At 55.3% G+C, this 14,760-nt stretch overlaps 1 protein-coding gene across 1 annotated transcript; it reads right to left on the bottom strand.

Moving 5' to 3' along the window:
- Positions 1 to 2,147: 2,147 nt before the first annotated feature.
- On the bottom strand, positions 2,148 to 10,085 carry Pgls (6-phosphogluconolactonase). The gene is made up of 5 exons (XM_005333009.5): positions 9,738 to 10,085; positions 6,689 to 6,796; positions 5,940 to 6,041; positions 5,401 to 5,541; positions 2,148 to 2,497 (listed from the first exon to the last, which is right to left on the bottom strand). Exons 1-5 carry the CDS (start codon positions 10,023 to 10,025, stop codon positions 2,360 to 2,362), a joined length of 777 nt encoding a protein of 258 aa, XP_005333066.2. The 5' UTR covers positions 10,026 to 10,085; the 3' UTR covers positions 2,148 to 2,359.
- Positions 10,086 to 14,760: the final 4,675 nt, after the last annotated feature.

Below are 14,760 nucleotides of genomic sequence, written 5' to 3'. Positions count from 1 at the left end.
AAATATTAAAAAAAAAAAAAAAAAGAAGTCCCCACAAGTCCCCAAGCTGGGGTCCTAGAGGATGGGGACCCTCGAAGGAAAGAGGGGGGACCCTGAGGCTTCACCCCAAGTCCTTTGGCACTGCCCCACCCCCCAGCCCATCACCCGCCCCTTCCCTCTCCTTGCCCTGCCCCCAGCCCAGGGGCTCTGGTCAGTGCACAGAACACATTCCCTGGGGTCTCCATGACAAGGCTACTAAATGGACCATGTCTCCCAGCCTCCCTGCCGCTACACGGGGCTGTGCTGCACAGTCCAGCCATGAAGATGTGAGCAGAAGTGTCTGGGGTAAATCCCGGGATGTTTCCCTAGAGTCAATCTCCTTTTCCTCTTCCTCTTCCAGTGGCTGAGATACAGACACAAAGGCTAGAGCATAAGCAGCCCTCTTGGACTATGAGGTAGATCCCACATGATAGTGTTGGCACAGCAATAATGTAGCAGGAACTGGGGTCCCCAAGAGTTTATGACATTGCTCCATCAGCCCTGGCTGCCCTCTCTCCAGAGAAAGACATGAACTTCTATTTTGTGGAAGCCATCCGTCACATCTGAACGTGCCCTGCATGAATGCCACAGGATCCATCTTCTCTTTCAACATCCCTCCTCGCAGCAGAGGGTGCAGAAGTGGCAAAAAATAGACCTCCAGGGACCATCAGTCACAGGGGAGCAAAATAAACACAGTGACCAAACTGTCAGATAACAAGGGTGGGAGGAATGGAGGGGGGATGGCAAATGCCTAGGAGGAGGGGGAGGGGGCCTGAGGACCTAGGGAACGAGGGCCAAGCTGGGCAGAGAGCTGGAAAAGGGGACAACTGGGCAGCAGGCACAGCACATGCAAAGGCCCTGCGGCTGGAATGTGGCTTAGCAGGGACGGAGATGGCCACAGGCCCGCAGGGCCCTTGCCGGAGGTCCTCACACCCACCTTCCTCAGCCCCTGCCCAGCCTCCACCGCAGCTGCCCTACTGAGAGTGCGGCCCTTCCCTCCTGCTCAGTTCTCAGGCAGTTTCCGCCCAGGCTTCGCTCCACTTCCTCTACTCACATCTGAGCGACCCACAGGGACCAGATGCCCAAGGGAACTTCACTTTCTGTGGCTCTCCCTCCCTCCCTCCCGTGCAGCTGCCTCCAGAGGCGGTTTCAATTCCCACTGTGCTCAGCCTTCGGGGCTGCCCCAGGACCCCCACACCCCCCAGAGCTGCGCAGGGCTGAGCGGTCCAGGTGCCCACCAGCCTCCTGAGTGGGGTCCCTGGAGCTGGGAGAAGCTGCAGGGTGGGCAGCGGCGGGCACTCTGGGCAGAACTGGGCACATTGGTGGCCTCAGGTGCTGAGCAGGCCGGCCGTCAGCCAGACCCAGGGGCCACCGTGGCCCTGCGGGGCAGTCAGCACTCGGGGACGTGGGCTGAGGAGGAACTGTGGCCCCCAGAATATCCACGTCCTGACCCTGAAACTTCAGAATGTGACATGGTTTGTAATAAGGGTCTCTGCAGAGGGGACTCCTTAGGGTGGTCCCAGGTCCAACCTCGGCCGTCCTTTTAACAGGAGAGAGGCCGAGCACGGTGGCGCACACCTATGATCCCGGCCACTCTGGAGGCTGAGGCAGGAGGATCGAAAGTTGAAGGCCAGCCCGGGCAACTCAGCAAGACTGACCCAAAATAAGGTCAAAAGGGCTGGGCGCGACTCGGAGGTGGAGCCACTACCGGGTGGTGGCCTCGCAGGTGCGAGACCCTGGGTTCACCTCTTGGCACCGCAGAGGAAGGAGGAGGAGCGGGAGGACAGACAGACAGACATACAGGGTGACAGAGGCTGTGACTGCAGCAAGGCGTCCCCAGCCCAGGGACGCCAAGGATGAAGGCAGTGGCCACCAGAAACAGGAGAGGCCTGCGGGGAGCCTGCCTCGGGGCCTCTGGGAACCCGCCCCCACACTGACTTGGGACTTCCCACTGCCACTTGAGGACAGGGTGACTCTCCTGTCCTCGGCCACCCAGCTTGTGGAACTTTGTTTGGCCACACCAGGTGCCCTGGCCTCGGGGACATCGGGCCCCACCCTCTGCCAATGGGCCAGGGCTGCGGGCGGGGTCCCCGGGCTGCTGTCGTGAAGGACCACAGGACAGTGGGGACTTCCAGCAATGCTCCCTTTAATACGCAGGTCACCCGGCCCCACGGTGTGGCTGACCCCGCCAGGCAGAGCTGGCGGCCGGTCCCTTCCTTCTCGCAGCACCACGTGGCTCCTCCCAAACGCAGCTGGGAGCGGTGGCCAGAGGGGCCCAGCCCCGGGAGGTCCCTGGCGCACAGCCTCGGTGGCCCTGGTGGCCCTGGCGTCCCCCTGCCGGCTACAACGTGGAATGCTTCTCAAAGGGCACCGACAGGAGGCGGGCGGCCGCCTCGTCCAGGAACCAGCGCAGCGTCCCCGTGTGGGGCTGGACCAGGGCGGCGGGCAGCGGCTTCTCCTCCTTGTCCTCCAGAATGCGCTGCGAGGAGGGGACAGAGCGTGAGACCCCAGCGCCCTCGGCCTCTCAGAGCCCCATGGTGACTCCTGAAAGGGACCCAGTGGTTGACAGTCCCTGCCACAGCGCCCGACCGGGAGAGCGGCAGAAGCTGTGTTTTGGATTCGGGGACTGTGCGCACCCAGGTCTAGGGTGGAGCATCTTGGGGACAGGACACTGGTGCTCCGTCCCCCCCTCCCATACGCACTGATTCTTGCATCTGGAGTGAAAAACTGAAACTTCACGTCTGTGCAGGGGACAGTTTCCGGGTGTGGGATTGTCCACTGGGGCCTTCTGCTGGAGCTCAAGAGGTTTCACACTTGGGGACACTTTGGATGGGGGATGCTCAGCCTCCGCCCTCCTTAGCTACCTGGACCCGCAGCCGTGGGCAGGGCTCGCAGCGATGGCCCGGTCCCTGCTACAGCAGCTGCAGCTGATCTGTACCAAGTGGTGGGTGCGCTAGAAAGACTTCACTAAGGGCAGTGAAATCAGAATTTTCTAGAAATTTCTTCTTTTTCATTTGACTTTTGTGCCCAGTCATCTACCAAGGTAGGACCATGCCCAGCTGGCGCGAAGTGGTCTGGGAGGCCGTGGGGTGCTGACCCTGACCCGACCCGTTGTCACTGGGAGTTATGAATGCAGATGGCCGAGTGTCCACCCACCAGACACCCAGCACATTCCAGAAAAAAGAAAAGTGTGTTGAACCCGTTCCGACATCTTCCTTTGTTGTGATTCCCTAAACAACACAGTGACAACTCTTTTTTTTTTTTTGGTACCAGAGACTGAACTCAGGGGCACTGACCACTGGGCCACCTCCCAGCCCTGTTCTATACTGTTTTTAGGGACACAGCCTCCCTGAGTGGCTTGGGCCCCACCGTGGCTGAGGCTGGTTTGAACCTGCCATCCTCCGGCCTCAGCCTCCCAAGCCACTGGGATGACACGACACCTCTTTCAGGGCTGTGACACTATATCTGGTTTCCTAAGTCCCCAAGGGACATTTGAAGGCCACAGAGGATGTGCCCAGCTGGGGTGCAATAGTGCATGATTTTACAGAAGGGACTTCGGGTGGATTTTGGTCTCCAGGAGGTTCTAGACCAATCTTCTGTGGACACTGAGGGACACTGTGCTGCCTTCTCTCCCCCAGGCCCTGTGTCGTCACCTCTGCGACAGCTGTGGGGACCTCGATTCCTGCCACCGCCCAGGGAGGCAAGTCGCTGGCCTGAGCTCCCACTCACAGCAGCAGCCACCTGGACCCACCTGTGGGGAATCCCTGGGGACCCCCCACCCCCCTAAGGTGGGAGAGCTGGGGCGTGGGGGGCTCACGCAGGCCATCGCTGGCAGGGAGCTTGCCTACAGGATCCAGAGTCGTGCACCTTGAACCCCAGCACTAAGCCACCCAGGGAAGACGTCCGGGCTCGACAGCTTTTATTTTTATTACATATTCAAAAAATATTCTAGGGCTGGGGATGTGGCTCAAGCGGTAGCGCGCTCGCCTGGCATGCGTGCGGCCCGGGTTCGATCCTCAGCACCACATACCAACAAAGATGTTGTGTCTGCCGAGAACTAAAAAATAAATATTGAAAATTCTCTCTCTTTCAAAAAAAAAAATATTCTAGTGTCTTCCACTGTTGCCCATTGGCACTTGAACATTTTTAGAAATTACTTACAGCTTATTTTTTTAACATTCATTTTTTAGTTGTGGTTGGACACATTATATTTATTTCATTCCTTTATTTTTATGTGGTGCTGAGGATGGAGCCCAGGGCCTCACATGTGCTAACAAGCGCTCTACCACTGAGCCACCACCCCAGCCCAACTTACAGCTTATTTTTAATATTTTATTCTATACTTTCTTAAAATGTTCTGTGTAGCTATATTTTATCTTATTCCTAATGCAACATTGTTTTTTCTCTTGATTAGCACTGACAGGGCTTTGTCCATCTTTTGGATCTACTTATTTTAGACTTTAAAAATTATTAACCAACCCATCAACTTCTGATTTTAACTGCACTTACTCCTTCTGCTATCTTTTCTTCAATTTAATATTTTTTAAAAATATTTTTTAGTTTTAGTGGACGTACTATCTTTATTTTTTGTTTTTTTGTAGGGCTGAGGATCTAACCCAGTGCCTCATGCATGCTAGGCAAGTGCTCTAACACTGAGCCACAACCCCAGCCCTCTTTAATTGAATATTATTGACCTCTTCCTAATTCTAAAATAAAGCATTTACTGTTTCCTCTTTAATAATTTTAAAAATGCATTTAAGTTCTGGGAATGGTGGCACACACCTGTAATTCCAGCAACTCAGGAGGCTGGGGCCAGCCTCAAGAACTTACCGAGACCCTGTCTCAAAATAAAATGGCTGGGGGCACAGCTCAATGGTAGGGACTCAATCTCCAGTAACAACAACAAAAAATTTTTTAAATTATGCATTTAAGTTGGGAGTGGTGGCACACATCTGTAATCCCAGCAATCTGGGAGGCTGAGGCAGAAGGATTGCAAGTTTGAGGCCAGCTTCAGCAAGTGAGGTCCTTATCAATTTAGCAAGGCCCTGCCTCAAAATAAAACAAAAAGGGCTAGGGACGTGGCTCAGTGGTCAAACACTTCTAGATTCAATCCCTGGTACAAAAAACAAACAAACAAAAAATTATGTATTTAATGCATGAATTGACGTCTGAGCACATCTTTGGCCATGCTACATCAATTTCATTTCATGTGTGTTAATTCCTAACTAGCCCATAACTGCAACTTTGATTTCCCCCTTTGACTCAAGAATCAGCGAACTATTTTCAGATCTGATTTCTCTAGCACAATAGCATTTGGGGTCATATTTTGGTCGTATCCCTGGTGCCCATAACCCTCCTGGGACTGGAACCCCTGGCCATTACCTTCAGAACAGCAGCCTTGCCTTCTCCAGTGGCCACAAAGATAACAGTTCGGGCTGCATTTAGTACAGGGAGCGTGAGGGTCACACGCTGTGGAGGTGGCTTTGGGGAGTCACTGATGGGGGCCACGATCTTCTCTCGCTCCTGGGGAAGGAAGGCCCGTGTTGGGGAACAGAAGACAAGCGTCACGTGTACTGCCTGAACACGCGTGCACACCAGGCCTGGCCCATCCCTCACCCCATGCTCTCCCAACAGTCCTAGGGCAGGTGATTTAAGGTCCCCCCACCTTTTTTTGCAGAGATGGAAATCAAAAAACATGGAGATGGAACACCTGCTCGGTCAGTGCTCCCTGCTGAGCTGCTGGAGGTCTCTGTTTAGGGCGGGTCCCGTGGGGCTCAGCAGGGCTGGGAGGTGGGGCTGGTGCAGGCCAGTGTCAGCCCTGGCTTTGGCCACCACCGCCACCTTGGGCCACCACCCTCTGGAAGCTCCAGACACCAGGGGCTCAGGACACAGGGCCGCAGGGTCTGCGCGGGTGCTCTCACCTGCAGGAGCGGGTGGTCTGGAAAGAGGGAGCAGGTGTGGCCATCAGGGCCCACCCCCAGGATCAGCAGGTCGAAAACTGGGACGGAGTCTCCTTGGAAGGCCTGGGCAGAGGAGAGGGGTTGAGAGCGGGGATCGGAGCAAACGGGGATTTGTCGGAGGAACACAATGCTATCCGCCCTCTGCTCCCCGCCTCCGGGTTGTCCGATTTAACTGACAATGAATTGAAAACAGTTTCTAAGCTGCGTCCACACTGAGCAGCGCCCTCTTCCTCGTCATCATTCCCTAAGTAACAAGTGCCACCCGACGTGCTTAGTATTTGCATTCTGTTGGGCATCACAGTCACCCTCTCTGCTGACCTGCAGTCACACGTCAGCACCACGGCACTCGGTAGAAGCGACCTCACGGGTCTTGGCGTGTGACGGGGACTACAGGAATCAACACCCCAGAGGGTCCCACGGGGCAGCTGCAGCTGGAACCCAGGAGTCAGCACTGTGGTGCTTGTGAGCGAGGAGGTTCTAATCTGAGGTTCCACTTTTCATGTGTCCGACTGGCTAAGAGTCCTGGCCTGGGTCTGGGGACACAACTGTCCCCAAGATGTAGGGACCTGGACCCACCACTGCATGTCAGCAGCCAGGCAACCCTAGAGCTCCCCCACATGGGGCCGAGTCCTCTGGGTGTTTCCTCTGCGGAGCGGCCCCAGGGCCACCTCTGGTTGCTGACGGTCACAGGGCTTCTCGGAGGGACCCACCTGTCTCAGCTTCTTGGCGTAGTCCTCGGCCGCCTCCTCCACGGGCAGCGTGGGGTCAATGGTGATCACTTGGCTGTCTGGGATGGGCAGTCTGGAGAGCAGCTGCGTCTGTGGAGACAGAGGGACAATGTCACCAGCAGCGACGTGACCACCTGGATCCTCCGGCTGAGGCACTGACCCGTTCCCACTTACACCCGGGGAGACGCAGGCGCCCAGACCATTCCTGGCCAAGACCAGATTCCTGGGCCCAGGTAACACGGCCCTCGGGACAAGGTTCACTGGGACCTCAGCTGCCCTTGGGGCAGAACAGGAAGGTCCCCGCAGTGGGAGAGTGGCCACCTTGGGCGAGCTGGAGTCACAGTGGCCAAGTGCTACCAGCAGCTCTCCACCGGGGGTCCTTCAAGTCCACGGTGATGGCCCCGCCCTCCGCCCTACACAGCTCCAGGGTCTCCTCCTGGGCCCCGCACTTTTCCCACTGCGGCTGCAGGGTCACCCTGACCTGTGGCGGGGAGGCGGCCCCAGACCTCTGACCTGCTGAGACAGCCCATGGCGTCTCGGAGCCCAACCTCAAGCCAAGGGCAGCTCGGCCACCGCAGGCCACAGAGGAGAAGCGATGACACTCCAGTGTCCCCAGAGCAGGTGGGGACAGGGATGTAGGACCTGCCAGCTGCCCCGCCCACATGGAGGAGCTCCATGTGGGGACAGTAGGGAGCCACGGAGGGTGTGTGAGCCGAGCGGGGCAGGGTCAGATTCACTGTTGGACGGACGTCCCTGCTCTGTCCCTGTCTGTCTGCTGGACTGCGTGACAAAGGAGCAGATGGGGCGGCCTGAGGACAACAGCTCTGGAGCGTGGGAAGCCCAGGCCACCGGCGGTTCAGACGGTCCGCTGGGTCCTCGTGCCCTGGAAGGGACTCGGCGGGTCTCCTGGTCTCTAAGGTGGGCCTTCGTCACCTCCCCAAGGCCCACCTCCCAGGGCCACCTCCTTGGGACTTGTGGGGACATGAACATCCAGGCCCAGCAGCGCCACCTGTGCACCCTCGCAGGGACTCGCTGGGCAAACCCAGCTGGAAGCGCCAGGCCCGTTTCTGTCACCTCCTTCCAGGTCCTCCCTCAGCACGTCACATTGTCACATGGGCTACAGGCCCCGGGCTGTCCCCTCCCCAGGGCTGTGTGACTACACACCACCCTCCTGGGTGGCCTCGAACCGACGCCCCACAGACACAGTGGACACAGAAGCCCAGAGGAGGGACACCCTCTCGGGGCCCTTTCCGACCCAGGGCTCCTCCTTTCCGACTCCTGAGCCCTCACTGACTCCACCCCTGCCCCCCGCCAGGTTCTCCCGGGAGTTGCCCCTCTGTGGTCACGGGACAGGGCGCCCCAGGTCAGGCTGGGCTTCCAGGGAGTCTGGAACAGGGCCTGGGTGGCTTCAGGGGATCAGGTCCCGAGAAACAGAACTGGGCGGGTTCCTTCTGAACATGCTGCAGGACTGTCCCCAAGAGGGCAGGACTGTCCCCAGGAGGGCAGCCCCAGCTGATTCTCCCACAGCAACAGGGCCAAGGCCTCTCAGCAGAAATGCAGACGCCTAGAGGACCCAGGTCCCACCTCAAGGAGGGAAATGCCTCTGCACCCTGTAGTAGTGTGAATGGTGTACCTCCAGAACTCACAACCACCTAGAACCCCAGAATACGATGTTGCTAAGAAATAAGGTTACAACTGGGGTGTGCTGGGGCACATCTCTACTCCCGGCTACAGAGGAGGCTGAGGCAGGAGGATCACAAGTTTGAGGCCAGCCTCAGCAACTTAGTGAGACCCTGTCTCAAAATAAAATAAAAAGGGCTGGGAGTGAAGCTCAGTGGGAGAGAGCTTGCTCTGCGTGCGCGAGGCCCTGGCTCATCCAGTGCTGCGGAAGAAGAAAGAGTGTAACTTCCGATGAAATTAGTTAAGACCCATTCATTCAAACTGGGTTGTCCCAAAGTCACTTAGAAGACTGGCATCCTAAGATGAAAGGAATGAGAGAAGGAACAGAGGGGGCCGCCTGGAGGGAGGCTGCCACTAGCCAAGGAACCCCGGCAGGAAGACCCTCCCCCAGAGCTCCCAAGGCAGCATGGCCCTGGGACCCCCGACTCCAGCTCTGACCATCAGTGAGTGAGGACATAAATTCCTGTCGTTTTTAAGCCCCTCCGTTTGGGGTCATTTGCTTCGCAGCCCTAGAAAACCAGCAGAAGGAGCAAGTGCCGGCTGGACATGGCCTTTGGTTTGGCAGCGTCCCCTTGTGCCAGCTCTCCGGTGCCAGCTCCTGCAGCCTTCCAAGCCAGCTCTTCGCACTGGGTGGGGGGCCGTCCATGCTGCAAGCCCTGGAGGAAACCGCCCGGCTCCCCTTTGCAGCCCTAGCACAGAGCACAGGACCCCACAATGGGGCACTCAGAGAATGGCCACATAATTTCTCTTTTGATGCTTTGTCAGAATTTTGTCTCTTAATGTTAAAAAATGCAAAGTTTTAAAAAAAAGTTACACAAGGAAAGGAACAACACACTTTCTTTTTTCTTTTGGCACTGGGGATTGAACCCAGGGCCACTTAATCACTGAGCCACATCCCAATCCCATTTTAAAAATATTTTTCTTTAAGACAGAGTCTCTAAGTTGCTGCGGCTGGTTTTGAACTCGCGATCCTCCTCCTCAGCCCCAGATAAGGAACAGGGCCAGGCTCCACCCGGATCCCAGACGCCTGGCTCTTGGAACTTGTGATACAAAGCGTTATTTAGTGTCTCTTCTAGCTCTTTGGCCAAACTTGTCCCTCTGCCTAGTCACACTGGACCACCGACGTAGAACTGGAGAGTGGTGTGGCCCAGGTGGCACCTCAGGACACCCATCAGTCCCCGGACAACTGCAGAGGGCAAGGCGAGGCCCTGAGTGACCCCACCCACAAAGGCGAGGCTCGGGCGGTGGGCGGGGCCCTCTCGGCGTGATCCCCGGCGGCGCCCGTAGCCGCAGTTCAGGAGGTGGGCGCGGCCCTCTCGGCATGACCCCCGGCGGCCCCCGTAGTTCTCACCCGGTAGAGGCCGTACGTGCTCTCGGCGTGCTCGAAGGGTACCAGCCGCTCGTCGCAGAAACCCAGCGTCCACCGCGCTAGGCTGGCGGGCCCGGCGGGGGCGGCGGCGGCGGGTAGCTCCCGGGCCAGCATCGACACGAGGTTGCCGCCCGACAGGCCGAGCGCGAAGCGACCCTGGGTCCCTTCCAGGCAGCACGCAGCCCGCTGCGCCACCAACTGCGCTAATGACGCGCCCAGTTCCTGCGGGCTCGAGAACACCGAGATGAGGCCCGAGGCGGGCGCGGCCATGGCGACGGCGGGGCGGCAGGGAGACGGAAGCGCTCCCGGCGGCGGCCAGTGCGCCTGCGCGAAGGCCAACACCTGTCTGAGCTCTTGGATCGGTCTGCGCTACGCACATGCGCAGTCCGGCAGGTGAAGCCCCGACAGGGAAGGGCGATGTCTTCTGTGCCCACCCTTTGAATCTTTGCGAGCTATGCCTGAGCCCTTCCCTGAGCTGGCTTAGGAGGAGCTCGGAGGCAGGCCTGCGTCCCCACAGAAGGGGACATGGGGTTGGGATGGCGTGAGGAGATTTGGGAAGGTTTCCTGGAGAAGTGATATTTTGGTGGGCTTTGACATCTGTTAACTTTATTTATCTGTTACATTTGTTGTCTCTGCTAATTAAAATATAAGCTCCCTAAGAGTCAAGGTGTTTGTTTTGTTTTATTCATTGATGCCTGGCGAGCCTCCAGAACTGTGTCTGACACAGAGTAGGAGCTCAGTACATCTGTTGAATTGCGTTAGCAAACACTGGAGGCTGCTGGGTCCCTCCGAGGACCCAAAAAGCCCTCCCGCCTGATTGCACCTGACGAGCTCCATGACTTGGCTAAGGAGGGATTTGAGGCTGCAAGGCCTGGGGGTGTAAGGAGCGGCTCCTTCCAGTGCTGAGGTAATTCGGTGGAGTATAGTTAAGTGCAATGAGACTCACTCAGTGCATTTTAAAATCAGTGTCAAAACAATTCCATTTGCCATAGCATCACAGAGAATAAAATACTCAGGAGTAAACAACAGAAGTGCAAGACCTGTACACTGAAAATGAAGATTTCACTGAAGAAAGTTAAAGATGTTCATGGAAAGACGTCCCATGTTCATGGATTGGAAATAAGATGGCAGTACTCCCCAAGTTGTAGAGATGCAGAATAATCACTATCAAAATGCAAACTTTTTTTTTTTTTTTTGTAGAAATTGAAAAGCTGGTCCTAAAATTCACAAGGAATTCACACTTCCTAGTTTTAAACTTACTACAAAGCTACAGTATTCAGGCCAGTGTGGTATTGGCCTAAAGACAGACATGTAGATCAGTGAGTAGAACTGTAACAAGGACTGATTATCTTCATTTGTGTCTGCAGTTGTCTGATGGGTAGCTAAAACCAGGATTAAAGACTTGGCATCTCTGTCCCGGTATTGCATCTGTCTCCTGTGCTCTGAGTCACCACGTGTAAAGATTCAACCTCACTGATAAACAGCGTGAGATGAGTTGAAGCTGTCCTTTCTTATTGTGGACGAGGCTCCACTTGACCAATCCTGAGATAATGATGGGCAGCCCACACCTCAAGATCATCTGCTTTGGCAGCTGTGAAAAGCCTCCAACTGTACAAACCCCAAGTGCTTGCCCTCATTCTGCTTTCTGTAGAAACTCAAAGTCATTGTCAGTCCCTTGAAGACATGGCTAAGGACATGATTCTAATCAGTTCATTTCACACCTTTCTCCTTTTCTGTTTGGTGTTTGGGGCTGGAGGCCAGAGCTGCTTGGTTGGATCTCCAGAGTCAGGCCTCAAGCAACAGAACTGAGATGCAAAAATAAACTCATGTTGTGGTCAGTCTTTAACCAGGGGCCAGGTCTCTTCAATGGGGAAAAATGTCTCTTCAGGGCTGAGTGTGTGGCTCAGAAGTAAATTGCTTGCTCAGTCAGCATTTACTGGGAAAAAACAAAGTCTTTTCAATACATGGTGCTGGAACAATGGGATAGCCACCCAGAGAAGGAGGCTGGACTCTGCTACATAGAATAATGCCCCCCACAAGATGGCCACCCCTAACCCTCTGAATACGTAAAGGTATGAGGATAGTTTACAAGGGGGGACTGTGATGGCAGATGAAATTAGGTTGATACCCAGTTGTCCTTAAATAGGTTTTCTGGATGGCCCAAGGTAACCAAAAAAGTCCTTATAAATAGAAGAGCAAAGCAGAAGAGGGATGCCCAGAGGGGTGATGGTGTCAGGAAGACCCAGCCCTCTGTTACTAGATGGACATGGAGGCCCAGAGCCAAGAGCTGCAGGTAGTCCCAAAGCTGGAAAAGGCAAGGAAATAGATTCTCAACCAGAGCCTCTAAACATACAGCCTGCAGACACCCTGGTTTTAAGTGAAATCCATTTCTGACATCCAGTGTTTAGGCCTGTAAGATATGTGTTATTTTAAGCCCCTGTGTTTGTGGTCATTTTGTTACAGCAGCTAGAAAACTGATACAGATCCGCACCTCACACTGTATACAAAAATTAACTGAAAATGTATTCAAGACCAGCGACAAGGCCCTGGGTTCAATCCCCAGCTCCATAAAACAAACAAAATACTAGTGATAGTCGCACAACCTCGTGAATATACTAAAAGCCATTAAATTATTCATTTTAAGAAGATGAATATTATGGATGTGAATATTTCAACTGAAGAAATACAGAGGTGACCAGGTGGAGTGCAGGGGTGGAGAGAAATGGTGTCCCACACGTGGAAGACAGCAGGAGCCAAGATGCAAAACCCGGTGCTGGCTGGAAGCCACTGGCGAGGTGGAAGGAGTCTGAGGGGCGCCCGCTGCACCTGGATCCCTCCCCGGAGAGGGACCGGGGCCCTTGGAGGGAGCAGGCCAGGGCCCCTTCTCTCCCCCACGGGCCTCGGTGCCCTGCACTCTCCTCCTGGTGTCCCCTCCAGCATTCCTCAGCCACGTGCTGCTCCGTCCCTGCTCTCAGGGCCACCTGCCTATGCCAGGCTCCCACATCAAAGGTACAAATGTCCCTCTGTGCAGATCATCCCAGGGCCTCCCACAAAGAAGGGGCTTGGGCCGAGTCCTTCTGATCCTGGCTGTCTTCTCCAGGTTGAGGGGCACGGGGGCGTCATGGAGCTTCCCATTGGGCAGATGAAAAACTCCAGAACTGGGCTGGGGATGTGGCTCAGCGGTAGTGCGGCCCGGGTTCGATCCTCAGCACCACATACAAACAAAGATGTTGTGTCTGCCGAGAACTAAAAAATAAAATATTCCTGCTTTTCCTTTAAAAAAGAAAAGAAAAGAAAAACTCCAGAACTGGCTGGTCGCGATGGCCCACACCTGCCATCCCAGCAGCAGGGAAGCTGAGGCAGGAGGATCGTGAGTTCAAAGCCAGCCTCAGCAAAAGCGAGGTGCTAAGCAACTCAGTGAGACCCTGTCTCTAAATAAAATATTAAAAGGGCCGGGATGTGGTTCAGTGGTCGAGTGCCCCTGAGTTCAATCCCTGGTACCAAAAAAAAAAAAAAAAAAAAAAAAAAAAAACCTCCAGAACTCTCCAGGGCTGGGTGCAGCCCAGTGGTGAGTGGGTGCTGGGCATGCAGGAGGTCCTGGGTTCCAGCCCAGCACCTCCAAAATCAAGTCAAAACTGGAGCAGCTCGCCACAAGGAGGCACGGTGGAGACCGACAGGCATTTTGCCAGCGAAAGCCAAATTGAGAAGCAGGCGGCTGCTGCTGCCACCATGGGAAAGCAAGAGCAGCACCTGCCAGGCGACAGGGAGGGCTGAAGAGCCGAGCACAGGGACTTTTAGGACAGTGGAGCTGTTTTGTGTGACATAGGTTGAGCATCCCTAATCCAAAAAAAAAAAAAAAAAATGAAATCTGAAATGCTCCAAAAATTTTTTAATGCATTTTTTTCTTTTCTGGGCGCGGAGCAAGCCAGGGCCTCGGTGTACCAGGACCTGCTCTGCTGCGGAGCTACCTTCCCACCCCCAGAGCAAACTCCTAGAGCAAACTATGCCATGGGGGAAACTGCACACCATGGAACTGGGTTTCATGCACAAAATTATGAACGATTTTAGCTGGAGACTGTGCCCTTGTCGGTAATCCCAGCTGCTCAGGAGACTGGGGCAGAAGGACCCCAGTCTGAGGCCAGCTTAGAAGACCCTGACTCAAAATAAAGAAAATAACAGGGCTGCAGCCGGAGCTCATGGTCGGGCACCGCCACGCACGTGCAAGCCCGGGTTCCAACCCCAACACACACGAAACCCCAGAGCTTGATCCTAAGGTCCTCAGGGTGTGTCTCACCCCTGGAGGGGCCTCCTGAACACAAGTACATAACAGTCACAGGCTTTGGGACAGGAAAAAGGGATGCTGGGACACCTTCTTGCCAGGTGCTCTTGGCAAGGACTGCATTTCCCTGCACCTCGTTCCTGGAGTTGAGAGACGGGGTCCTTGGGAAATCATTAGATCCACCAGGGCGGGGCCCCATTTTGAGTCCTGATGGCTTAATAAGAAGCGGGGGGCAGAGAGAGACAGACAGACAGGCTCCTGCCATGATGGATGCAGCCAAGAGAGACCCTCACAGGGACGCACTGTGCTGTTTGGGCCTCCATCCTCCAAAACCATGAGCCAACTGAACCTCTTTTCTTTATAACGTAGGCTGCCTCAGGTACTTCACTGTAATAACAAAAAGCTGGCTTTTTTTTTGGTAGGTATCCAGCTTGACCTTACCACAGCCACCTTGAGCCATAATTGCCATGACTGTCCCTCAGTAACCTGGTGTTTTTTCACCAGTTTCTCAGCAAACTGTACACAGAGCTGCTGAAGTGCGATGCGGAGCTTCACAAGAGCCTGGCTCCAGCGCTCCAGGGCTGGGCCTGGTGTCTTTGATCCTAGCTGGAGATGAGCCAGGCGCACGCCGTCCGTCCTGACCACGAGAAGCCCCTTCCTCTGACCCGACTGTGGGGTCCACCCGGCTTCTGCACCACGGGAGTGAAGGACAAGGAGCCACTGGGC

Source organism: Ictidomys tridecemlineatus, chromosome 2, assembly GCF_052094955.1.
Source record: "Ictidomys tridecemlineatus isolate mIctTri1 chromosome 2, mIctTri1.hap1, whole genome shotgun sequence".
NCBI lineage: Eukaryota > Metazoa > Chordata > Mammalia > Rodentia > Sciuridae > Ictidomys > Ictidomys tridecemlineatus.
Note: the sequence above shows the minus strand (reverse complement) of the source record. Positions and strands in the feature narration are given on the sequence as shown.